Source organism: Cavia porcellus, unplaced genomic scaffold (genome assembly GCF_034190915.1).
Source record: "Cavia porcellus strain 051 isolate PalLab524CR breed Dunkin Hartley unplaced genomic scaffold, mCavPor4.1 scaffold_19, whole genome shotgun sequence".
Taxonomy (NCBI): Eukaryota; Metazoa; Chordata; class Mammalia; order Rodentia; family Caviidae; genus Cavia; species Cavia porcellus.
In genome coordinates, this window is record NW_026947502.1 from 12,762,809 (window position 1) to 12,788,191 (window position 25,383).

Consider the following 25,383-nt stretch of genomic DNA (forward strand, 5'->3'; position numbering starts at 1 on the left):
ACTCTCTCTGGCAAGGGCTACATGCAACTTCTGAGGGCTCCATCTGTGTTCTTCTAACTTGTTTGTCTTGTTATCTAAAGGAGCAAATACACTTCATCACAAGTATGTGTTAATGTACACACAATTTGTATAGAACTAATTTATACATTGAGAAACACATTTCAAATTGTAATTTGAAAAATAAAAAAGTTGATACATGAATAGTTGATTTTATTTTGTTTCTCCCATTAATGTACAAAGCTCTTGGGGGGAAAAAGAAGTTGGGCATTTTTTTTTTTTTAGACAGATCTTGTTATGTTGGTTAAGGTGGCCTTGAATTCACCGTGCTTCCCTGAAAATAAAAGTTACTGAGAAAATAACCAGCCTTGAACACCAGAGATCAAACGCACCAGCCCGAGGCCTATGCTTGCCTTTCCTGCCTTCACTGTTTTCTTTCGGGGTGTCTACTATGCGAGGCAGGTGAGGCAGGCCTGCGCTGATTGGGGCTGGCCTGTTTGATCTCTAGTGTTCAAGGCTGATTATTTTCCTTCTAGGTCTTCTTTTCGGGGAAGCAGGTCATCTAGCCCAGGCTGGCCTTGAACTTCGCAGCAATCCTCCCGTCTGTTTTCCTTAGGAGTACAGGTGTGTGCCAGCGACCCAGTAGTCTGGCTCCTTTTGGTCTCTAATCGCTGCGTTTCTTCTTTTCTTTCAATTTACTCACCTCCTGTCACCCATTCACCCTGCACGAATGTAGACCGAGCACTTACTACGCTGCTGTTACCTTCTTAGTGCCCAGCACAGATTAGACTTCTGCTTGAGTCAATGAATCAGGCAGAGGAAGAAGAGCAGGAGGAGGGCGGGAAGGAATCAGGTTCTGCGACTCCTTCGCGCCCCTCCAGCCCTCACGTTGCCACTGCCACCTGGGCGGGCAGGCTGCTCCTTTCTCGCTGTCCAGGAGGAGCCCATTCATCCAGAGGCAATGGACCGGCCCGGGCATCCGGGAGGGCAGGCCGGGCACCGCCCCCTCGCCTCGCCCCTGGCACGGGCGGTGACTCTGCGGCTGGGGGCGCAGAGGCGTCCGCACCCCAAGAGGGCATGCGCCCCTCTTTGGACCAGAGCGCTGGATCCCCGGCGCCCAGAGGTGCCCCAGTCGCCGACTGACTCCTCCCCCGGGACTCGGTCCTCCTGCGCGTCATCCTTCCCACCCCTGGTCGGACCCGGCGCCCGTGCCACGCTGGGACAAGTCGGGGGCGCCGCCGGGAGCCGGAGCCCGGGCGCGCGGCCGCGATTGTGCAGCGCCCGGGGCCCATGGAGCTGCGCGCCGGCAACGCCAGCTGCGAGAACGGTGCGTGCGTGTGGCTGGGACCGGGGGCTCCAGCTTCGCGCCTTCGTCCCTGCCTTCCTTCTCATCCTGCGGGCGGGCCGGGAGTGGAGGGGATGGCTCAGTCCTCAGACCCGTCCTGGAGCTCAGCCCTGGCTCAGCAGCTGAGTGCAGACAGGGAGGGAAGGGAACTTGGGGGGGGGAAGTTGGCATCACTGACCAGAAGGGGCGGCCCGGGAAGTGTAGGGCTCCGGGTTACTGTGCATATTGCTGACTTTAGTACCTGCCTAGATGTGGCCGTGTCTGTCACCCAAGACAGAGGGGAGAGGGGCACAGAGATTCCCCACGCCCAAACCCACACACATTTGACAAGGCGAGAGAGCCTCAGGCGGGTTAGGGAAACACCGGCTGCTTGATGAGTTCCTACCTCAGAGCACAGAGCGGACTAATTCTCACCCTGCAGTGTCTCTTGTAAGTCTGGAAGCTGCTCTAAAAAGTGGATAAAGGTATGATTGTACTGACTCCATTCTACGGATAAGGAAACTGAGGCCCCGAGAGGTAGGCAGTTCTGCGGGAACAGGGACTATAAGACAGGGCTTCTGGGTCCAGGACTACCTGTACTATCGCGCTCAGCTCATTCTTGGTGTCTCTCCTTCCCATCTGCCTTGGAAAGACAGCCTGTGGGCTATCGCCCTGTCTCTCACAGCCCCTTCTCCGTGATGCACCAGAGCTGGCTGCTCGGGTGCTCTGTAACATTGGGTTTCCTGAGCAGTCTTCAACCTGCCACTCATCCCTGAGCACACTGTGGGAAGAAGACAGGAGTCTTCTGCCGGGACACCCATATCTCAGAGGCGCCCTCCGCAGCAGGCAGCAGCCTCCTTTCCTCCCACTGTGATGACAGAGCTTGGCTCAGTGGAGCGCTCTGGGTTCCAGGCTGTCCAGGCCTCCCGGTGACAGTCATGTTTGACAGTGAGGCCTTTGGCTCCACCTATGAGCCAGACACCTTCAGGGACAAGGTTGGCCTTGCCTGGCCCGGCTTTCGCCAGGCTCTGGGTTCGTTTCCTGGGCTCTGGGGACTCCTCATATTCAGCTCTTAGGCCAGGGAGCCTGGGCTGGATGAACAGGAGTGAGCAATGCAGAACCAGTCTGATTAGGGGGGCCGATGATGGCCTCTTGTTTCAGCTTCCGTGGATTGTGACACAGGTGTTGGAAAGATGGGCCTTACATGGATGTTCCTGTTGGTTTCTAGGTCAGTGTCCACCACTAAGTGTTTGTGGGACTCGAGCAAGTCCTTCCTCTTCTAAGGACCTCAGTTTCTCCAGCTGAAAACAGGAGGGTTGGACTCCACTGATGCTGTATTTTTTTAAGGGCTCTTCCAGCTGTTTTTCTGTGGTTGTATGCTATGGAAGAAAGGCCAGCTTTGCACTTATTCTGTTCTACCAAGACATTGCTCTGTGCTACACACGTGCCAAACCCAGAGCTGCCTGATCCTGGACCTCAAGGCCCTTCTAGGCCTGGGGGCTGAGAGGTGCTGGTCCAGGCTTACATCCTTGGCATTGGAGCCTGGGCCTCTGCGATACACAGCTTTAAAGTGCCTTCTGCCTCCTGCAGTCACAGATTTACATACCTACCAAGGACAAACCCGTGACACAAATGAAGAGGAATTGCAGAAACATGTGCTGTCTAAGGAGCAGCCACTTCCCAGCGGCAGCCTCACGGGCTGGCTGACCTGGGAAGCAGGCAGACCTTTGCTTTGTAGGTGTGGCCTCACGTGTGAATTTTTTCATGAAAATGTTCACAGTTTTTAAATGTTGGTAACAGACTCATACTCTAAAATGCTCTTAAGAGACCAAATGATGCCTCCTCCTTCCTAGCTGCCTGCTTTGGTTATGGGTATGAGCTTTGGCATCTAGAGGCTCAAGGTCTAATTCTGGCTTCCCCACCTCCTGACCATCTAGCTTTAGGAAGGTTGCTGAATTCAGTTTCCTCCACTAAAGATATGGAAAGGATCATCGAGCCTGTTTTCTAGAGTGGTTCTTAGGAATCCTCATGGCAAAGTCTAGAACCATGTATGTGGCAGCACTGCAGGATGGTTGGTTATTACTTGTGCTCAGTTTTTTGCTGAGAGTCTGCCTATGGTGCCTGGGCTCATCCTTACTGTTCCTGGTGTTTATGCCAGAAAGGGAGGCAAGACTGGGTTTGTTCTGGGCCATGAGGGCAGATCAGGACTTAGAATGCAAACTACAGACAAAGTCTCTATGGGCAGTGGGTAACCAGCCTTTTTTGTAACCCAAACGAGTTTCCAGTCCCTGACCATAAGCTCCAAAAGGCTCAGAAGAAAGACCTGCACATAGTCAGTTCTCACAACCAAGAGGCTCACTCTTCATTTTGAGGCTTTCATGGGGCTTGTGGATTCCTACCTGACTTTACCTTCTAAGCTGCCTCTGACCAGCTTCCCTTGCAGCTAGGGCTGGGGGAGATGAAAGTGAAGAGGCCCCCGGTGGGACCATGAGCTACCACAGGCCCATATTTCCCTAGGCTGAGAAGGAATTCCTGTAGAAGACAGGGGGATGGGCTTAATCATTCTGGACAGCTTGGGGACACTGCCTGGTGTGTACAGCATCAGAGCTATATGTTGGAGCCCTAGAGTAATCTGTGCTCCCTTTGAGTAGATACCTGACCTCTCATGGCCTCCATTCCCACAGCTATGAATTGGGGATTAGAACCATCACTTATTTGATAAGTGCTTATAAAATGGAATGTTTATGCAAACAATGTCCTTAGCCAGAGCAATCCCAGAGTGAATGTTAACGTTATGTTTGAGTTGGGGCCCAGTGTGTGTGTGTGTGTGTGTGTGTGTGGAGCCCTGCAGTCATGGGAGCATGGAGGAACCAATGCCCAGACCCCAGTGTGACTCTCATGTGGTTTCCCATACAGGTTCCCTCATCAGCCTCTACTGCTCTTCCCAAGAAGTCCTGTGTCAGATTGTCAGTGGCCTTAGCCCTGAGGTACCCCAAAATGCCACCTTGGACAGCTGGAAGGAAAGAATCCGGAAGAACTACGGTTTCTACATCGGCCTGGGCCTGGCCTTCCTGTCCTGCTTCCTCATCGGCAGCAGCGTCATCCTCAAGAAGAAGGGCCTCATTAGACTCGTGGCCAGTGGGGCCACTCGGGCCGGTAGGCTCCTTGGGGGACGGGAGGACAGTGTACAGGTCAGCAGAGCATGAACCAACCCCCCTCAGAGGGGCTCAGGCTGCAGTCTAGTGTGTTCCTCAGGTGGGCACAAGAGGAACTTACAGAAGACATGTACAGGCTGACTGTCACCCTGCTGAGAATCCCACCTGCCAGGGGGAGACCCTCTCTCTAATCCAGATTTCCTGAGAACTTTGTGGTACATACATTGGGGTACAGACAGGGAAAAGGCTTCCTGTTGAACATCATGCTCCCCCAGGTGTGAGTAACAGATCTGTCTGGGGGAGTTTTGCCCTCCTAGTCGGGCGGGGATCTAATTCAGTGATCTGACAGCAAGGTCCAGGGCAGCTTTAGGTAGAAGGAGCAGGGTGTGCAGAGGCTCATGGGGAAGAGCATGGGAGTGATTTTTAGAAACTGGAAGCTGGTCGGCTTGTCTGGAATACAGAGGGGCAGGAGAGGAGCTGCAGGCTGGCCAGCCCCTGAATGGCCTTATCAGCGGAGCTGTGAGTTTCCGTGCAGGAGTCAAGCAAGCCAGTGACTTTAGGCAGGGAAATGACATGGTCTGACTTGGGATTTGAAAGATCCCTGGCTCCTGGACAAAGAATGGAGGAGGGCACAGTACCGAAGAGTGGGGAACGGAGTATGTGACCCAGAGGATAGGAAATGGCACTGAGGAAAGTGGTGATTCCCGAGACGGTTTTGAGAGGTAGAACTGACTGGTTCTGATGGGGACGGGCTGCAAGGGAAGGGTTAAAGGAGTCAAGGATGACTCAGACTTCTGACTTGAGCAACCGGGACATAATGATGCTGCTTTCTGAGATGAAGAATGCAGAGAGGAACAGGTTTTGGGAAGAGGATGCATGCAAGATTGGACATGTTCATTGAATGTTTCTGTGGGAAATCACAGCATAGAAACAGCATGAAGGCTTCAGCTCTGGCATCTCAATTCCTGGTGGTAGAATCCTGGCAAGAAAATTTTTTTCCGATGCCTCAATTTGCTTATCTATAAAATGGGCATAAGAATTATATGAGCCTTACACTTACAGAAGACATGTACAGGTTGAGTGTCTAAAATGCTCAGGACAAGAAGCACTTAAGATTTTGGACTTTTTTCAGATTTTGGAATTAGATCTATAGGTGGCTAGATAGCTAGACAGAGACAGAGATTTTATGGGATAGGGCCTGAGTCAAAACAAGAAATTCATTCTGCTTTCTCTACACTTATGTGTATAGCCTGGAGATACTTTACTATCATGTTTAATGATCTTGGTCATGAAATGACATTTCCAGGAGTGGAATTTTCCACATGTGGTGTCAGGGCAGCACTCAGATTTTGAGGTTGTGGAGCATTTTGGATTCTAGACCTGAACATGTCTAGAGAGATGCCTGGCACAGGGCAAGCACTGGCAGTGGTAGAATGTTGCTCATGTAAGTAGGAGAGGCTGGCAGAGCCCATGCATACGGGGCCCTGACAGCCCGGAGACGCTCTGGGCTTCATTTCCAAACAAACGCTTGAAGGGCCTGAGCCCTATCAAAGGAGCCAGGAAAGTCTCTGCAGATCCTCAAAGGACAGCAGGCGATCTTCCACTGACTGTTTATAAAGACATCTTGCCAAGAACATATTTATACCTCCAGTCTAATTTCAACTCTAAGAATACAATTGTCTGAGTCCTCTACATTTAGGGGTCATTCTGAGCTTGACAGAAATCTGATTCAAATGAAATGCCTTCTCTCTGGAAAAATGACATTTATAAAATGCAGCAGCTACTTTTTTGATTTTCAAAGAACTATCTCCAGCCCACCCATCGTCATCGTCACTAATATTAGTGACTACTGGGTGTATTCTGGGCCCTCAACAAAACAGACACAATTCTTGACTTTGTGGCACCAGAAAACACGCAGATAGCTGAAATTATAAATGACAACTGCTATGAAAGAGAAGGGCTGAGGTTATGGAAGAGAATCTCTAAAGGAGACAATAAATGAGTCAAACAGAGCATCTTAGGGGGAGCAGATTCAAACCAGACCTGTCGAGTGAGTGGCTTGGGCAAACCTTGGTAGGAAAAATATTCTGGGTATGTGGAAAAGCATGTACAAGAGCCCGGGGGCAGAAATGACAGTCTTGTTTCTGAAGAACTAAAAGAAAGGAGAAGAGTGGCAGGAGGTGTTTGGAGAGGTGAGCAGGACCAAGGCTGTGCATGGACTGGTGAAGGATTCTGGTCTTCGCCCTGAGAGTAATCAGGAACCACTGGCCAGCTGCAAATGAGAAGTGGCAACATATGATCTACATTTTTAAAAGGTCACTGGCTACCACGAAAGGAATGAATTATTAGAGGGCTAAGAGTAGACCAGAATAACCACTTACGAGGCCATTGCCTCGACCTGGGCCAGAGGATGGGGCCCTGAGCAGGGCGGGTCCAGTGGTGTGGACACGTGTGAGATGCCCTTTGGAGTCAGCACTAGCAGGAGGGACCGGATGTAGAAGAAAAGGGAGAGAAAGGGCCAAGAGCAGCTCCCTGGTTTCCGGTTTAAGCAACTATCTACATGGAGATGCCATCCAGGGTTTCCTTTGGCAGGTGGGTGGGGAACATTTAAAATCAAGAGTCCCATTTAGGGCAGAGATCAGATGCCTGAGAAGTTAAAGAAATGGCAAATAAGCAGCTGGATTCACCTCTGGGCTCAGGAGAAAAGTCCAAGCCCCAGATAGGAAACAAGGGCATTATGTACTCAAAGCGCTGAGACTATACTCAAAACATTGGCCGTGGAGGCACCTACCCAGAAGAGGACCGAGAACCAAGCCCCAGGGAATAGTTAGAGGTCCGGGCATCAGGGAGTGAGGAGAGGAGCTGGAGAAAGCGTGGCCGGGTTCTAACTTTCTGTCCCTTCCATCCCACAGTGGAAGGCGGCTACGGCTACCTGAAGGACACCATGTGGTGGGCTGGATTTCTCACCAGTAAGTGGTTCTTTTGCTATGAATAAGAGTGGGCTGTCGATAGCGAGATGAAGGGAGGAATGGATGAGGCATTTCTGTTGCTAATATAGAAATTATGAACCCAAGTCCAGATTCCTAGGGACACCTTGTTCCTTGACACCTTGACACCTTGTTCTCATCTCAGATCGCTTTCCCAGTCCTCATCCATGAAACATCTCTCCCAAAGAGGTTTGTGCAGAGCTGATAGCGACACAGGAGTATTTTCCTAACTTTCTTGGAAACACAGGGCAATCATAGCATTGCCTCTTGGCAGGGTTCTCTGGACTTCTACATGGTAGAAACTGGGACCCGAAGGCAGTTAGGGCCCATGGGTAACTAATCTATTGGCCCACTTTGACAGCATGTCTGCCACTTAAACTTGTCCTAGATTTGCTCACTGATATTTCTCCCACTTTCCACTCACTCTTTCTGGCCATCAGCCCCCTGGTTCTTTTAGGTGGAAACTTTCTACCGATAACTCCTCTAAGTCTGGCTTTGGCCCTTGACCTCGATAGAGCTGTCACAGTGATTGTCTGCCTTCAGAGGGTGACTTTGCTGTTATGTTCCAGCAAAGAGAAGCAAAAGGCCCCTGCAGGCATCTGCAGACTGGAGACTCAACAGGCAGGGTTCATGCTCCTTGAGAATATCAGACTTTTCTACCAATCCACCTGTTGGTTTAGACTGTTTACAGCCCCCCAAGGAAAGAGAGGTTCGTGGACCAGTTGGCCCCCAAAGAATCAATGAATGTAACATTCATCATTTGATAATTAACCTTTTCTAGAACTTACCTTAAAAGTGTGGCTCATAATACTGGCAGTTCTTAAGACATACTTAATTGTGTCTGGACGAGGAACCAAGCCCTGAGAAGAACAAAAAGACTTCTACCCACAAGCATCTTGCATGACTTATCCTTACCATCATTGAAATGGGAGGATTTGGTCAGGATAGGCTGGGGCTGACCTTCTGACTGTCCGGGAGAGAGTGAAGGGTTGGTATTTGAGGGACTATTGGTCTGGGGTTCTGGGGATGGTTGAACACTGAATGAAGCAGCCTCTAGACTCCTCTGGAATGCAGATGGTGCCTGGGAGGCAGAGTAGCCACTTTGCTTCCTTTGTTTTCTAGTGGCTGCTGGAGAAGTTGCCAACTTCGGAGCCTACGCATTCACCCCTGCAACGATCGTCACGCCGCTGGGAGCACTGAGTATCCTCATAAGGTTCTCGTCCCCTCTCTAGCCATCTCTGCCTCTTCCCGCTTTTCAGTTTGTTGAGACCTGGAATTACCAAATGAGGTTAACTGCACCAAGTCAATGCCCCTAGAAAGAGGCATGGCGCTGTTTGGAGCACTAAATCCTTGGATTGTTCGCTATCCTGGCTCCAGCATCCTGCTGCCTACTGGGCCACAGAGGGGCAGGCCAAGCCTAAAGTAACTAAAAGGGCTTGTGCTGCCACCAGGCTGAATGTCTCATGTGAGATTTTGGTGTCTCTGTAGGAGAAGCAGGCAAATTAAGAGCATGAGGCTCAGATCCACATTGGAGTCCTATTCCTCTCTTGAACACTTAGCAGTGGGCAAGCCACTTAACCACTGCAACCCCCAGTTTCCCTGTCTACAAAAGGGAAACTGTAGTCAGGAGCTCATGCCTGACTACAGCTGCTGTTCCAAGGACTGAATGATCCAGCGCACAGAGAGTGTTTAGCACAGAACCAGGATCCAAGGATAACCATGGCTGTCACCAGTGGAGGGCTTAGTAGACACTACATGTTAAAACATGCCTTGTGGATTGGCTCAGTGACTCTCACAGCACCCTCACTGGAGGCCAAGAGAGGGTTACGCAACTTGACTACGGTATGCAGGTCCCAAGTGGCCCCGCCTACGTAGTCTGATACCAGAGCCCGGGTGGTTATCACTGTCCATGTGGGCTTTCAAGTAAGCACTCAACTAAAGATTAATAGTTTTCATTTGATTTGATTTTATGTCTACTTTTTGAGACAGAGTTTTGCTATGCAGTTCAGGCTCGCCTTGAACTCATTTTGTAACCTAGGCTGGTTATAATCCTCCTGCCTCAGCCTCCCAAGGACTGGGAATATAGGCATGCACTATCACGCCTGGCTCTGATTAATAGTTTTTAAAATAACTGACGGTGTAGCCTAGTGGTAGAGGGCTTGCCTAGCATGCACAAAGCCCTGTGTGCCATTCCTAGCACTGAAATCAATGAATTAGCTAAATACAGGTGCTTACATTGTCCTCAGCCCTGCCGCTTAGAACCACCTCCTCTTTGGGTCCTAAAGCCCTCTCTATGGGACAATTTAGCTTTGAGGCTAATCTGGTAAATTCCAGCCAGTCACACCCAGATACCTATAATTTCCTCAGTTTTATTTTGCCATCTTGACAACTTTGCAGCATTTACATGGAAAACAAATAGAACCATGACTCACACTACACAACCAACCTAGAGGATTTCACAGCTGGGGTAGCTGTGTCAGTATCACACTTCTGATAGGTTCACAAGTCCCAGTCCCAGGTAGATGGGAGAGGCCTGGGATCCTCCAGTGTGTGATCCCTGCCTGTGAACATGCCTCCAGACTCTCTTGAATAGGACACTGCAGGTTAAACATTTTTAGTGTTTTGAAGGGAAGACAGGAGATAGACAAGACAGTTTAGACTTTGGGGTCCCTGTCATGATGCCTGGAAACAGGAGTTTTTTGAGGCCCCGTGAGTCCTAGGTCAGCTAACAGATTTTACCCTAAACTAATGCCTCCTTTGTAAAGAAAAAGCAGGATGTTTGACGCCCCAGAGATCATACCCAGCCTGCCTGATTTCCCCTCCCCTTCTCTCACCTTTGCTGGTTCATCTAGAGGAGGTGAGAAGAATGGAACCATGTCACCGAAAAGCATCGAAGTACTAGAAGTATCATGCCAGGAAAATGAGAAGTCCAGGAAGACACAGGTTGTCTTCTGTGAGGGTTAAAGGAAAACACATTGGCTTTATCCTGAAATCAAACTTGAGCCCAAATCTGGGCTCTCATACTTCCTAGTCATATAATCTTGTCACTTTCATTTCTGTGTGAGACTCAGGTTTCTTATCTACAAAATAAGAAGAGTGTATTTTACTTCACCAAGACCCGAGTGATGTTAGTGGGATCACACATGCCAAGCTTTTGACCCAGCACAGAGCAGGGAATATGTGGCCCAGGTGTGGCATGTGTAATTGTCATTGAGATTGTTTACGTTGACACATACGAGTGGAACAGTAGATTTGTTTTGAATGGCCAAGGAGAAGGGAAACAAGGAATAGAAATTGCCAACTGGTGAACTTCTGGCAAATGTTAGAGTGAGCCTATGGTATATGCTCATTTGACTTCTCAAAGGGTGAGCTCCCTGTTATCAAAGAGATCTCCCAGTAGGACTAAAATGGGCAGGAGTTAGATGAGAACAGTTTGAAGAGTTCTCCTGACCCTTCAGTTTGGGGCTGCTTTCAGTATCAAAGATGCCCAGAAATGCCCAGAAAGATGCCCAGAAATGAGTTTCGACTTAAACACTGGGAGTGGGGAGGGGAGAAGCAGAGTTTCCACAGTCAGAGCAGTGAATCCGGGCTTCTGTGCTGTGCGAGTGCCCACCCAGCCCCACGGCTCTCCGAGACGTGGGACAGGCAGAGCTGTCCTAACGGCCTTCTTGCCCTCTCCACGCAGTGCCGCACTCTCCTCCTATTTCCTGGGCGAGAGCTTGAACCTGCTGGGGAAGCTGGGCTGTGCCATCTGTGTGGCCGGCAGCACCGTGATGGTGATACACGCCCCTAAAGAGGAGAAGGTCACTACGGTCACAGAGCTGGCCTCCAAGATGAAGGACACAGGTAGGCTTCAAGCAGCAGGGGGAGGAGGAGACCTCGGGTCCCTGCTGAAGGCCTGACAGGGTTCCGATCTCTCTGGTGCTGTCCCTGGAGGACAAAGCAAGCTAAAGAAAGAAAGCCGGAGGGCTACTACTAAGAAGGGCTGCTTCGTGGGCCTCGCAGCCTGAGCCCAGAAGAACCTCCCTTCCCTCGTGTTTTCCAGGAGCTGTTCTAAATTCTTCATCTTACTGACTCACTCAACAGCCCCACATAAATCCTGTAGTTGACCCTCTTTTGCAAATGAGGTCTCAGATGTTCAGTAACTTACTCAAGTCTTTAAAAGGTGTGAAGCTGGGACCAGGACCCCAGTTTGTCCAAATGTAGCGCTCTTTTTCCTTTTTGTGGGGGTCGGGCTCTAGAAGCTGAGCCTGTCCTTTGCAGCTGGAGTGACCTGTGTCCCTCCCTCCCCGCAGGGTTCATTGTCTTTGCTGTGCTTTTGCTGGTGTCCTGTCTCATCCTCATCTTCATCGTCGCGCCCCGTTACGGACAAAGGAACATCCTCATTTACATCATCATCTGCTCTGTGATCGGGTCCTTCTCTGTGATTGCCGTCAAGGGTTTGGGCATCACCATTAGGAACTTCTTTCAGGGGCTGCCCGTTGTTCGGCATCCCCTGCCCTACATCCTGTCCCTCATCCTGGCGCTTAGCCTCAGCACTCAGGTCAACTTCCTCAACAGGGCGCTGGACATTTTTAATACTTCCCTGGTGTTCCCCATCTACTATGTGTTCTTTACTACCATGGTCGTCACCAACTCCATCGTCCTGTTCAAGGAGTGGTACAGCATGACTGCTGTGGATGTTGTGGGCACCCTGTCTGGCTTCGTCACCATCATGTTGGCTGTGTTCATGCTTCATGCTTTCAAAGACTTGGATATCAGTAGGACCAACTTGCCTCCTATGCACAAAAACCCCACCCCAGCTCTGGCCCCAGAGCCCACCGTCATCAGACTGGAAGACAAGAACATCCTTGTGGATAATATAGAACTTGCCAACACGCCATCACCAGAAAAGAAGTCCAAGGTATCTATAATCCATTCATAAAGAGGGAATACACACGTGAAAGGATCAGCCTGGTGGTGCAACCTCAACTCTCAGTGGTAGAACCACCCAGCTGTTTCTGCACCACCGTTGCCCAATGTGTTTATACCTCATCACTGTTTTGAGGAGAAAAAGAATCCCTACCCCGTAAGTGGGGGTCACAGCACTTCCTGGAAATAGCCTCAGTGACCAGCTTTGCAGAGGAGCCAGCAGGTATCCGGGGCCTCCCTTTCCTCTGCACCACTTTCGTGTTGGGAAGAGGATAGAGTATGACCTGTTGAATGTAGCACAGCCCAAGAATGCCCTGAGATTCTGGTCATCAGGAAATTCTTCAAACCCGTTCTCCTCCTGAGACTGAATCTCCATTCCTTAGCCCAATGATGCAACAGAGCTGACTCCCAAAAATCCAGAGCACCTTACCTAGCCTCCCCGTCTAGAGCTGATGGGTACCAATGCAATGCAAAATATCTTGTTGCTTTTGCCATTTACTCTTGGAGCCTAAAACAAGACCCTAGCTGACTTCCTTACTGTGAAAGCCACCTGATGTCTCAGGGAACCGTTTCACTCGGTCCTTTCTCCAAGCATTTGAGCCCAGCAGTCAGGAGCTTAGTGTCTTTTGCCCCACTGTACTGCCCTCTTGTCCTCTCGGTGCACATCCCAAGGAGCCAGTCACTGAGACAGGCAGCCCACAATCCTAGAACACAAAACAGCAACAACTCCACCTGTAACAAATACCTCACAGTCAGGCTCTGCCGGCCAAACCTGTCTCTCTCTGCCTTCCGCTGGCGAGAGGGCAGCAGCTGTGCTGGTCTTCGGTGTTCTGGCTGTGCAGCTGAAATCTGGCAGGATGCGCTCTCCTCCTATTTAAGAGTCACCCACAACCTGATAGGGGAAGGTGGGGGAAAGTCTGAGGTTTGAAGTTAGGGCTCTGCAAAGATGGTTTCAGACTGGAAATTAGGAGCTATCTTTTGGGTTTCTTCTGCTGGCCAACCAGGCACCCAGGCATGAAAGGCTCTGGGGTAATTTCTGGGCCATAGCCTTAGAGGCTTGGCCGGTGCCATAGCTGTGAATCTCAGGCATTAAGCGGGGTGCAGGCTCGGTGGGGCATGTCTGGTGGCTGTTGATCAGATTTGCCATGGAGCCCTAGTTTCACCGAGGAGCTGCCCACACAGAAGCAGCGTGCCATGCCTGAGCCAGCACCACCTGCTCTGGGAACTCTCTTTGTCCCCTTGCATTTGGCTAGGGGCATCCATAGAAGAAGTACAGTTTGGGAGATATAATTGTTACCCCTTCCCCTTTTCTAGCTGCAAGCGCATGAAGGGAACGAGGAACACTGGAAAGGGAAGCTCAGGAACCAGTTCATCAGAACAAGGAAAGAATAGACCCTCAGCCCTGCACTGATGCAGAGACTCTGGCGGGAGTCCCTTCCTGCGAGCTGTGTTCACATCTTGTGGCCTAAGTGTGGCCAAGCTCTCAATGCACCTGCAGGTCTTAGAGCTCCAGAAGGCTTCGTGGGCCCACACTCTGGCCCCCTGCATCTCCAGCTTCAGATCCTCAGTTTTTAATGAACACCATTTCATTCTGTAACTAATATCAGTGCAACACCACTGATCTCAAGAATGGCCGTAACTGAGAGCCCTGAAAGCATGAGCTACGGGGTTAATGACTCCAACTTCAGACTGTTTGACACAAGCACCTTAAGATTCCATGAACATGGAACAATTAAATTTGTTGCTCTGGAGCTGGGAGATCAGTCCCCAGTCTCTGGAAGCAGGGCTACCAAGAAAAGCCTTCCAGCATCTTCTAGAGCTGTGCTGTCACTTTGAGTGGGACAAGTTGTTTTCTAAGGGTGCACTGAAGACAACTTTTCCCTAGTTGAATCCAGAGTCCTTGCCAGACACCAGCAATAGTAGGTGTTCCATGTGGACTGTCCCTTTGACACCCCTCGAATTCCCAATTCTTTTTTACTTCTAATTTACATGTGCAGAAAGGGATTCAGGTTAATTGGCCAAGGTCACACAGCCAGTAGGAGATGAAATTGATATCTGGTTCCAAGCCCACAGCCTCAGCCACCAGTGTGTCTCTCCAGAGGACTGTATCTGACCCCTCTCCATCATCTGATACTACTGTGTTTTCTCGTAATCTGTGCTATCTCGTCTGAATGTAAACTCCACACAAGCTTGTCTTGATTTACTGCTTACCCTCTGAACCTGGTACACAGTTGGCATTAAAAAAAAATCTGTTGATTTTTAATGAAGGAACAACTCCATTCCAAACAGTTCTTGTCTGAACTCATTAGGGAACCAGTTTTGTTTCATTTTGCAGTACCAGGGTGGGGTTGGGGGATTGAACCCAGACCCTTTCCACTGAGCTATGCTCCCAGCCCATTTTTCATTTATATTTAAACAGGGTCTTACTAAGTTGCCCAGCTCAGGCTCTGTTTTGTTATCCTCTTGGCCTGGCCTCGCAGAGGTCTGGGAATGCAGGTGGATCCCACCACACTCACTTGGGGACCAGCCTTTAACCCAAGGCCCTTCCAATCATAACCCCAGTGTGTTAAACAGAGCAACCAAAAACCTGATGCAGATTCTGAGCTCATAGCCTGTGGTGGGTGCTGCTGGGTGCCTTCAGAGAGCACCTCCTTGATGATCATGGTGTTTTGAGGTAGGCATTGAATTAGTCAGCTTTCTATCACCTTTCCAAATACCTGAGCCCATTACTTATAAAAAGACTTGATTTGGCTCACAATGCTGGAGATTCCAGTTTATGATCAGATGGCCCTGATGCTTCGCACCTGTAGTGAGGTAGTACAGGAGAAAACAAAACAACTCACTGCATTCCCGGGAAGCAAGAAAAAATGAGGTTGGGTCTCATGGTCCCCTTTGGGCACAGCCTCTGTGATCGTCCCATAGACACCACCTATTAATCTACCACATTGCAACAGCACCTCCCTGGGGGATAAGCCTCCAACACATGGAGGGGACATGGAAGGTCCAAATATTATTCCCATTGGTGTATGAAAAGAGACCAAGAATTCTAGAATATCTAGGCTAATGCATCTTATAAGTAGCACAGCTAGAATCTGAGCACAGGTTTGTCCAGCCAAACATTGTGTGTTACTCTCCTAACCAGTGGATGACCATCAGCTCCAAGACTGGCCACCAGAGTGGACAGAGGGCATGTTAAGAGGTGTTTAGGTACAGACTGATTTCATAAGTGGGCACATAAGTGATAAAAGCATTTGTGTTTAGATGGCTGTAGTGTCCTTATGCAAACTTAGAACCATGAGTCTAGAAAAATACAATTAGGCATCCAGAACCCTGTGCCAGGATTTCTGTGAAGATTCAATGTTATCATCCACATCAAGAATAGTAGTATACAGTCTCTCGCATGTGTCATCTTCAGGAAGAGTTGTCTCCTCTCATGGCCATAGGTAGTGTCCATCTCTCTTAGGGGACCTCGAAACGAGGCAGGGATGCATGGAGAATTGGGGTGGATCTGGTATAAGCTTCATTCTCTACCACATAGGTCTCTGGAATTAGCATACGTAGCCTGACTTTGGCTACACCTGCCCAGATAGCCCCAGAGACCTTGGACAAGTCTCTCCCAAGTATCATCTTTAGTAATGAATGACCAGAAGGTTGGAGCTGTCATCTAGATACAGTAGCGGGGGAGAAGGAGAAACAGATGAGAATAATCTCAATTATCATTCAAGCCTCTAATGATATAAGACCCAATTAAACTAGACAGCATCTGTTAGGGCACAAAGACAAACTGCGCCATCTACTGGCCATGAGGAAATGTGGGACTTCACGGGGATTCTGGGTCTTCACATAATGACCTTGAGGCTGACCGGAGGGCCTTGGGAGAACATTTTCTGACATCTCACATCATAGATCGTATCTGGCCCAAACAGTGGGATAGTAAAACAAGCACACAGAGAAGAGCTGTCAAACCAGGTAAAGCTTCAAATGACAAACAATTCATTTTAATTAAATACAAATAAGAAAAAAAAAGGCAGCATGGCCCATTCAAGTATTTTGCATAGATGTACAAATATTTGTAAACAATAGGTGGATAAGAGAGAAGAGGATCCGTAATCCATGAATGATCTCTCAAATAAAAAGAAAATTCACATTGCCCTGAATCCCAGACGCGTACACAAAATAGATGGCTGCACAAGAGGATGCTAAGGGGTGGCTGGGGGAGGGGTGAGTGGGTGGGGCGTGGCTTCGGAGTCTGCAGAACCTCTTCGTAGTAGGCTTCTGTAGAAATGGAACACCTTTCCAGTTGGCATTTCCCTGGCCTGCTTAGGTGTAGGCAGAACTGTTACGTATGCATTGAACACAATGACTGATTTTAGAACTGGTTATAAGTCTTCCACACCTTTGGTCAAGTAAGAACAAATCAGGCCACCCCGAAGAGGAGACTTTCTTAAAAAGGATTATTGCAAGCAGTAAGGGGGCACTGCAATAAGAGGGGGACTATTGTAATGCAGCGAACATTAAGACCACACATTTGGGGAGAGCTCTACTTAACCATAAAAGTCAGCAAAGCTAAAAGGAATCTAGGGCAGGCAAGTAGCTGCAACCCAGGACCAGGGGCCCAGGATAAACCTCCCACACAGGCAGAGACGGGCTCTATCTCCTGAGGTTTACATTTCAGAGATGGCTTCAGGCCCCTAAAACAAACATTCCAGGGTTGTAAAACTGGCAGGAAGAACCATTTAGCTTCTAAAAAGATTTATAGCCTTCACCTTGAGCAAACTACGGGTTAACTGGACAACCCAGACTTCAGCTAAGCCTCCCTCCTCCCCGCTGGACGGTGGATTTGGGCCCATAGGCAGCCTAACCCAAAAACATCTTTTCACAGAGAGCTTCTACCCCCCACCAAAAAAGACCGGGCACACAGTGACACCCTGGATGCAGTTCCTTCTATACAGGTTAATTCCTTCCAATAAAAGAAAGGACCTTTTTGGCCTGGGCTTCAGAATGTGTGCAGATTTGATGAAGGGTCTATGCATTCTTACTGCAGCTGTCCCCTCCTCTCCTTCTGGGAGAGTTCTCATTCCCCTTCTGGCAATAATCCTTTGAAATAAAGTCCCTGTTCCTGTACATCTCAACATCTTCGTGTCTGTATTTGACATCTTACAGCAGCCCATTGGCAGTGAGGCAAAAGGGGATGCAGAATGGGCACTCTTCCTCCCTGGCAGCCTCCCTGGCCTGCAGAAAAACAACTGCCAGCTCCCTGGACAGAGCCAGGTGTAAAATGGTAAACAGAACTGGCTGCCAGAAAGTTGCCATCAAAATCAAAGAATTCTACCATCTTCCAGTCACAGTACAACTTCCGGGGATGGAGGCGGCATTAAAATAACAAGAAAAGAAAAAGCAAGAGAACGTGTTGCAAGCTGCACACTGCCTGTTACAGTTCTGGGGCAGTGGATTTCAGGGTTAAGGGCTCATGCGGTCACTGTGGCCGTGCATTGTCCCTCCAGAGCCACTGCTCCTGATGGGAGGGAGGAAGGCTCTGCAGGCCACGGCGACTTCCAGGAGGTACAGAGCTGGGCATAAGGACAGTTTGCTTGTTTATAGGGAACGGGTGGCAAAGGACACCTCTTCTGGGACCCGGCTTTGAGGCACACTTAAGCACGTTTACTACACGCTTAAAAGAGAGGTTGTCTCCTGGCAGCAAGAAAGGGGATTGGATGGGGTCAAGGAGGTCCGTGCCAGGGAGACAGGACCTCAACGTCACTACCACCCTGAGAGAAGGAAACACGTTTTCCTGAGATCTTTCTAAACCCACCCACCTTTTCCCTCAGACATGTATCCTCCAAGTCCCGTTGGCCTACAAACCTGAGAACCTTAGCTCAGCATGTGGGGAGGCCCTGGGGTTGGGGTTCAAAAGCACAGCCTCCTCCCTGTATTGAGGTTTTCAAGAGCTCCTGTAGGAGGTGGGATGGGCCCTGGAAGACCCTCAAAGGACTGAATGTTAGGCCAGCTCACCTCGGGAGAGCCCAGCACCTCTTTGGGGTGGGGATGGTCCCCAGCTATTTTGTAAAAATGTCCCATCTAGCAGCACACCACAGAGCCTTCCTTCTGGGGGCCAGGCAGGACAGGGTCCTCTGGAGCTCAGTCTTCCACCTGCTAAGAGCTCTTGCTCTTTCTCTGAGGGTCAGGAAAGAGAACTAAAGGACATACATAACAGAAGCCTTGGTGGGAAGGCGGGAATGGGGTCCCCATTTCAAACTGTTCCACTATGGCTGTGGATGGCGGTCATCTCCGGGGGTCTCTGATAGCTCCCTTGGTTATAAACACCTCTCCTCTCTGCTCAAAAGACAATGGTCCCACCTCTGGACAGTAAGCAGGCCATCAGGGACATACAGGCTCCCCGGTGCACACTTTTGAAATAGCTGGGCTTCCAAGAATGTCTGTTCCCTTTACCATGAGGGCTGCCATTCCTGGAGGACCTCACCTAGATGTAGGCCAGGGAGTAAGGAGGTAGACCCACCCCCTGCTAAGGTCGCCGAATACAACAGCTGAAAAGGTAGGACTCCCACAACCGTGCCCTAAGTGCACTCTGATCAGCACGCTTGGGATCCAGTGGAGGAAATTCAATTGCCACTCCATGAGGCAGGACCCTGACTCGTAGGTCACAAGCACCTGGTCCCTAAAAAGTCAGGACTGTTGAGGGTCCACTCACCAAAGCACCATGCATTTCAGTGGGCTTGAGGGGAAGGAGAAAACAGAATCACAGAACACTGGGAAAGACAGCAGAATATAAAAAGCAAACCAAGAATTACCAAGACTCTTGACCTTTGGCATGATGGCTCAGAGGAGGCCCAGGCTTGGGGCTCCCCCTACTGTCTACACTGCCTACAAATAGTACCTGTCTGAGTCAGAGTGACCCATGTATAGGGGCTGTGGGAATCCAAGGGGGCTGTGGGGAAGGGGCTTGGCTTGTCACATGCAGCCATATAGTCAGGGGCAGTTACCTCAGCCAAACCCTGGGCAGGGCCACAGCAACGGCTGGCTGGACCCTTCCTCTTTCCCTAAAAGCTAAAAGGGCAAGGTTAGGGCCCAGCCTCTGTCCAGCAGGGGCCGCTGAAAGAGACAAGCAGCAGAAGCGCCCCTGTGTACCTCCACCATGGGACCTGCACAGAAAGCTCCTCCAAGCTAAGTCCCAGCTGAGGACTGAGGGGCTGAGCACGGCTTTTCCCACTTGGCTGAAAAGCTCTGCCGATCCTGGCCATCTTCGTCAGAAGTCTGGGCTGGGAGGGTGGATACAGAAGCTGCCGCTCAGCCTCACGTGTGTGTCCCTCCCTCCCTGGGCTGTATATTGCACAGACCAACACTTAGAAGCCATCAGGTTACAGTCCCTCTGGAACACGGAGAAGCCCTGACTCAGGAAGAGATTGTGGAGATTTGGTGTTTCCAGAAAAAAGCCAGGAGGAGCTCGGAGGCAGCCAGACACACTTCTTCAGCTCCCATGGTGGTCATGAATCCTCGTGGCACCCAGAGTGGTGGAGGCAAGAGAGAACTCTCTAGATGGGTCTAGATTCTGGAGCTAGTCATCCTCCCAGTCCTCTGTGACCTGTACTCAGGGAACTGGAAAGAGACAGAAAAGAGGGAGAAAGACATCAGCTTGCTGCCAGCCTCTGGGATCAGCGGGAACTGTGCTGTCGCTTTTGACAGCTGCAAAGGGGCTTCCTGTTCCCATGGAGGTCTGCAGATGCGGCAGCTCACCGAGGCCGCGGCTCTGCGGGGAGGTGCGGTGCTCAGCCCCACCTCGCATTTCCTGGAGCCGGTCAGTGAGCAACTCCATCTCATCCCTCTCTGACCCCACGCCCAGGACTGGGAGGCTAGGGACACACCAGCCCCAGAGCAGGGGGAAGGAGAGGGTCGGCGTTGCAAACCTACAGAGCCCAGGCCATGCACGTACATTAACCGCCTTGATCTTCACAGCCACCATAAGCACTAGCTATACTGTATTAGATGCTTTTTACAGATAAGGAAATGGAGATGTAAGACAGGGACCTGCTCAGGTCAACCTGGGGGTGCAGGTGGTGGTGAAAATGCAAGTTTAAAGCCACCACAGCGTGGGTGTCACCTTCCACAAGAACCCTCAACACCAAGGTATCCAACAATGCTAAGCTTTTGCACATGGCTTTTGTGCTGGCAAGAAGCATGAAGTGACGTTTTCCCAGCCACACAAATGCACACCGCTGCCCTGGACTCACCTTGGGAGCAGGTGCTACCAGATGCTGGGCCTGCGGGGCACCTGGCCTGGGGGGAATCCTTCGGCCGGGCACAGGGTTCGCTGGGAGCGCCTTCTGGGGCGGCCGAGGCCTGGAGAAATCCTGTAGGGAAAGCAGTGGGCCTCACTGGAAGGCCAGAGGAGGCCTCTAAAGAAAACATTCCTGGAAGCTTGCTGATTGAAATCACGTGGAAAAAAAAAAGTAGGCACTATATGACCCCCCACTTCACCAGGACTGGTGTGTCTGAGTGTGTAACGTGTTTCCACACTCAGGAAAATAAAAATCCTTCCATGGAGAGCAAATTGATTATGATTAGCAAATGATTATGATTTTGATTAGCAAATCTATTATGATTAAAATGATCCTTCTCTGATTGGAAAATACACTCGTGGCCTGGTTAGAGAACTAGTTACCCAGGTACCCAAAAATGAAACTGCTGCGCTGTTTGTGACAACAAAGAAAGTACAAATCACCAACATTTCATTGATATGTTACTAAAATGATAACGCCGTACATTAGGCAGCATTTAAACAGAATAAATCAGCCTGATGCAGGCTGATGGGAAGAGATGTTTAAGACTCACTGTTGACTGCAAAAAGCTGGAGTTTGAGCTATAGAGGATAGTTTATACAAAACATATCACCATGGCCCCCGTACAGACATCAACAAACAGAACAGTCAGGAAGGATACAGAGGGCACTGATAAATGGGGGTCACACTGGGCCAGGTGCCACTAGCAACCACAATGGTTCACATGAACATTCAATATTATTCACTTTTTTTTTAAAACAACATAACCACATATGTATTACCTAGACAAATAGAAACTAAGTTTAAAAAAAGGAGAGACTGGGTGTTCTCCCTATATGAGCTGCCTATGAGGAGCACAGTTACCAGGGATGCTTCGTGGGTTGTTAATGTTACTTTTAAGCTTCTGACGAGGCTTTCTCTGATTACCTTACTGCCTATCAGTGCGACCCCCACAGGGCACTGGGCTTTCTGACTCTTTTGTCCTGATCCACCTCTTTCTTCCTGGCCCCTTCCTAAGACACTTCGTTTCTTCCCATACCAAGCAGGCTCTGTGCTCCGTCTCTCCTACCCGTGATGGAAGGGAGCAGGGACAGCTGGTCAGGTCTGCAGCACCTGCAGAGGCCACACCTCAGGCTTTCAGGGTAAGATTTGGTATCCAGAAAGTCCTAGACATCTATCAGATGGACCCATGTGCTAGTCACATTTCCTGAAATAACTGTGTATTTCTGCACTAGTCAAATTTTTTGAAATATATGTTTTCTTCTGTGCTTGAAAAAGAATTTTTTTTGAAGAGGCAAAGAACGAACCATTTCCAAGCCGGTGAGGTTTAAGGCTGGGAGTGCAGCTTAGTGGTAGAGGCCTGCCTAGCATGCGCAGGCCCTGGGTTCCATCCCGGGTATTGAGAGGGAGAGAGGGAAAGAGGAAGGGAACCCAATTCTGTGATTGGTTGTTAATGAGCATAAAACAGGGCACACGGCAGGCAAGCTAAGGGCAGGAACAATGCAGAGCAGAGAAACTCCTTGGTGCCAGAAAACGGAGAGCAGGCACAAAAGCTCAGGGAACAGAACAGGAAAGTCAGGTGACCACAGAGCCACGCTCCTCAGCTCCATCCCTTCCCCAAAGGGTAACATGACCCCCTCCCCTCTTAGCTCTGAACACCCAGCTGCCCGAAGGTCTGGACAGAGACCTTCCAGAGAAAGGGAAGACAGGTGGCTGCAGGATGAGCTGCTGGGAGCTCGTTATTGGGACCTTATCAGCTGTCAGCACTGGGCCTCGCGGGCCTGCGACCTCCCATGGGCTACCTCTGAGGTGATCCAGCTCAGCTCTATCAGGAGCTCACAACACTGTTTCCTGGAAGCAAAAACAGCCCTGACTGACTGTGACCCACAGTCCCTTTCTCCAGGGTGGTATCCCTACCCATCCGGTTGCACAAGACAGACCCTGGGGGTCTGCCAAGCCCACTGGCAATGTCTAGTTTTCTTTATGCATTTCTCATCGGCTTCTCTCTGTCACCCCTGCCCACCCTCGGTCTCTAAGCTTCTTCAGGACACTGTCTATGCCTTCAAACCAGTATGCTCATTTGCCATCAGAGTGGTACTTTCATTTTCTAAAACCACACCTTGAACTAAAGCGTAATACACATATAAAAGGTGAACGATATGTAAGTATAGGAGACCAATTATCAACATGTGAATGCTCATACATTATCCCATCCAGGTCACAAGTCTGAAGACTAATAGCCCTAGAAGCATCCAAAGGTGCTTCCCAGCCATGACACCTTCCTCCTGCCTCAAGGGAGCCCAGAGAAGTGATCCTTGTCACTGTCAAATCTCCTCACAGCACTGTGCCCACCTCTGTCCCCTTCTCATGGAATGCAGACCAAGGCTATGTGGTCCGAGCACAGTCAGCCCCCCTTCCCCCTCCAGGGTACTCAACACCACCTTGCTAGCAGGGGTGCAGCTGAGAGACTGAGATGGTGATGCCTGAGGGCAGCAGGGTAAGGCTGGGCTCAAGGGCTGGCTGTCCTGCTCTGTGTCATCTTAGATGAGTCCTTCAACCCTGTGAGACTTAACGACTTGGGTCAGCGGTAGGAGTAGAACAACTCAGCGTTCCCTCTGGGGAAGAAGGTGGCTGGCACTATCTGGGCCATAACCTCCTCTCAGTGCAACAGCCTCTGGTGTCTGTCCTTCGAGGACCCCCCGCCTGCACTCCAGGGCTAAGAACAACTGTGCTTGAGATCTGTGAGTGGCGGCATTTGTCACCAGCTCATTGCCTTCCTGCAGGGAGACAAGGGAGTATGACAGCAGGCAGAACCTGGGTCATCTTCCCACCCTGCTTGACTCCTGCTCTCCTGACATCCCTAACCTAGCACTCAGCACCCTGGGGAACAGAGTGCGGCTGGCCCTCCTATTCCTGGAGCAGGCACCCAGAGGCGGGTTTTCAGGAAAACTGGTCCAAGGCACTCCTCCCTCTTCCACCAGCCCCTCTGCTCTGCCTTCCCTCCTTGTTCTGCATCTGTGCTGCCCCCTTCCTTTCTCTGTTTGGGGCTGCACTGTGCACACCCCTCCCAGGACCTCGGCAAGTGGCCAGACTCAGAGATAAGGCCTTGACAGAGTGACTGAGCTAAAACAAGGCCTTGGGGTGGGCCCGAGTCCAGCCTGGCCTCCTGACAGGAATGCAGTCAGACAGCTGAACGCCACGGACAGACGGCGGGCCATGCGAGGACACAGTGAGAAGGCAGCAGCGTGCAAGCCAAGGACAGAGGCTTCACGAGAAGCCAAGTGTGTCAGTACCTTGATCTCGGACCTCCGGAACTGTGAGGAAAAACTTAAAACTGCCATTTAAGCCATGTTTTGTCACAGCCGCAGAAAACCAATACATTCCCCAATCTCCTCCTCCTACTCCTTCCTCTCTCCCTGCGAGTCGCTGTCCTCCCTTCCTGCGTGGATTTTCCCATCCACCCCTGCCACACACAGGAATGCAAGAGGACCAGTTTCACAGCACAGAACCAGACTTGACATCCTTAGCTCTGTCAAACTGCCCCATGGCCCCACATGCCAGGGCTCTGCAAAGCCTGCAGCCAACCCCACAGTCCTCAGACCTGGAGCAGCCCTAGGGAGCCCTCTGGACCACGTGCAGGAAAGCGGCCTCAGCTGAGCAGTCACCAAACCCGCAGGCCAGTTTCAGAGGGCTGTGTACCAGGCCACCATCCCAAAACACCTGTGTCTGCACCAGGGCAGAACATGCCAAGTGAACGGGCTCCTGGGTGGCGGAGGTGCGTACACCCTACTCTCACCTCCCAGAGACCCGCCCCTTGACCTGCTCCCCAGTGAGCAAGGTCTCCGGGTACATCCCTCAGTAAGATCTTCCACTTAGCGGGAGACAATGGTGGGAGCATTTCAGGTAGGCACTATGATGACAGCAATACTGGGGTGTCAAGCTCAGACTGCAGGGGCAGGAAAAGCCCTTGGCCGAGAGGCATCTAAGAGAGCATCTGAGGGTGAACAGAAGCTGGCCAGGCAATGGACAGAAGCACGTGTAGGAGAAGAACATCTGCAAAGACTCAGAGGGTAGGCAAGCACAAGGAACTGCAAAGAATGAATTTTGAGTAGAAGGGGAGTAGTTTGTTGTTATTAAGTCAGCCGGTTGGGAAGGGAATGCTGGCTGGGGAGTCTATTTCCAGACGCTCAAACGGCTCTAACTTCCGACAAGTTCCCTGGACTCCCCAACATGCAGAAAAGGCAGTCGGCTCTGACCATTCCTTCTTCCTGACTTCAGAAAACCCACTTACCTGGGAGAGGTTGTAGCTTGGTGCTGGGGGCACAGGCCGGCTTGGTGGCGGCTTCCTGGAAGATTCCTTTCTCTCTACTTGAGATGTCACCCCTGGAGAGCTGCTGTCAGTCCTGTTTAGAAGGGCTAACAGTGGTGCAGGTAAAGCCCCGCCTTGCAGGAAGTCTGGAGGGGGCCGGGGTGGAGGCTGGGAGGGCTTCCTTGGGGGTTCAGGGGTGCAGCAGGTCACCTGTGTGTGCAAAACAAGGAACTCCTGTGACAAGGAAGTAGTGATGTGTTTAAAACTCAGAGGGACCCACGGAATCTCAAAAAGCTCCCTAGGTAGAACTGACATGTGGACTTGTTAAGTGCCCTGGGATCTTGGAGGTCAGGTGCCACCTTTAAGGTAATCAGGGCACAGCAGAATCAACAAGCGTATCTCTTAA

The 25,383-nt window shown here is 50.5% G+C and overlaps 2 protein-coding genes across 5 annotated transcripts in view; one reads left to right on the plus strand and one right to left on the minus strand.

Moving 5' to 3' along the window:
- Nucleotides 1-1,029: 1,029 nt before the first annotated feature.
- Nucleotides 1,030-14,653, plus strand: Nipal4 (NIPA like domain containing 4). Of its 3 annotated transcripts, none has more exons than XR_010041073.1 (7): nucleotides 1,030-1,324; nucleotides 4,238-4,477; nucleotides 7,389-7,445; nucleotides 8,586-8,676; nucleotides 11,149-11,309; nucleotides 11,759-12,597; nucleotides 13,689-14,653. XR_010041073.1 is itself a non-coding variant. In XM_013156049.3 (7 exons), exons 1-7 carry the CDS (start codon nucleotides 1,288-1,290, stop codon nucleotides 13,764-13,766), a joined length of 1,272 nt encoding a protein of 423 aa, XP_013011503.2. In that variant the 5' UTR covers nucleotides 1,031-1,287; the 3' UTR covers nucleotides 13,767-14,653. The 3 variants fall into 3 exon arrangements, 2 of the variants coding, with proteins under 2 accessions (XP_023422260.2, XP_013011503.2); XM_013156049.3 differs by having other exon boundaries at nucleotides 1,031-1,324; nucleotides 11,759-12,366; XM_023566492.2 differs by having other exon boundaries at nucleotides 11,759-14,653.
- A 1,691-nt stretch (nucleotides 14,654-16,344) lies between these two features.
- Nucleotides 16,345-25,383, minus strand: part of Adam19 (ADAM metallopeptidase domain 19) — an 82,354-nt gene continuing 73,315 nt past the window's right edge. Inside the window, exons 21-23 of one of the 2 annotated variants that reach the window (XM_003473313.5) lie at nucleotides 24,960-25,187; nucleotides 20,621-20,740; nucleotides 16,345-19,988 (exon numbers count right to left, since the gene is read on the minus strand). In XM_003473313.5, coding sequence (XP_003473361.3) covers nucleotides 19,935-19,988; nucleotides 20,621-20,740; nucleotides 24,960-25,187 — 402 coding nt within the window. In that variant the 3' untranslated portion in view covers nucleotides 16,345-19,934. Of the gene's footprint in view, nucleotides 19,989-20,620; nucleotides 20,741-24,959; nucleotides 25,188-25,383 lie in introns of those variants that run through there. The other variant, XM_013156099.3, reaches the window with a different exon arrangement.

Bases quoted from the DNA above. Each gene is read 5' to 3' on its own strand.
- Nipal4 (XM_013156049.3), top strand. From the start codon at position 1,288: ATGGAGCTGCGCGCCGGCAACGCCAGCTGCGAGAACG. The intron at 1,325-4,237 runs GTGCGTGCGTGT...TTTCCCATACAG, and splicing joins CAACGCCAGCTGCGAGAACG to GTTCCCTCATCAGCCTCTAC. The intron at 12,367-13,688 runs GTATCTATAATC...CCCCTTTTCTAG, and splicing joins CACCAGAAAAGAAGTCCAAG to CTGCAAGCGCATGAAGGGAA.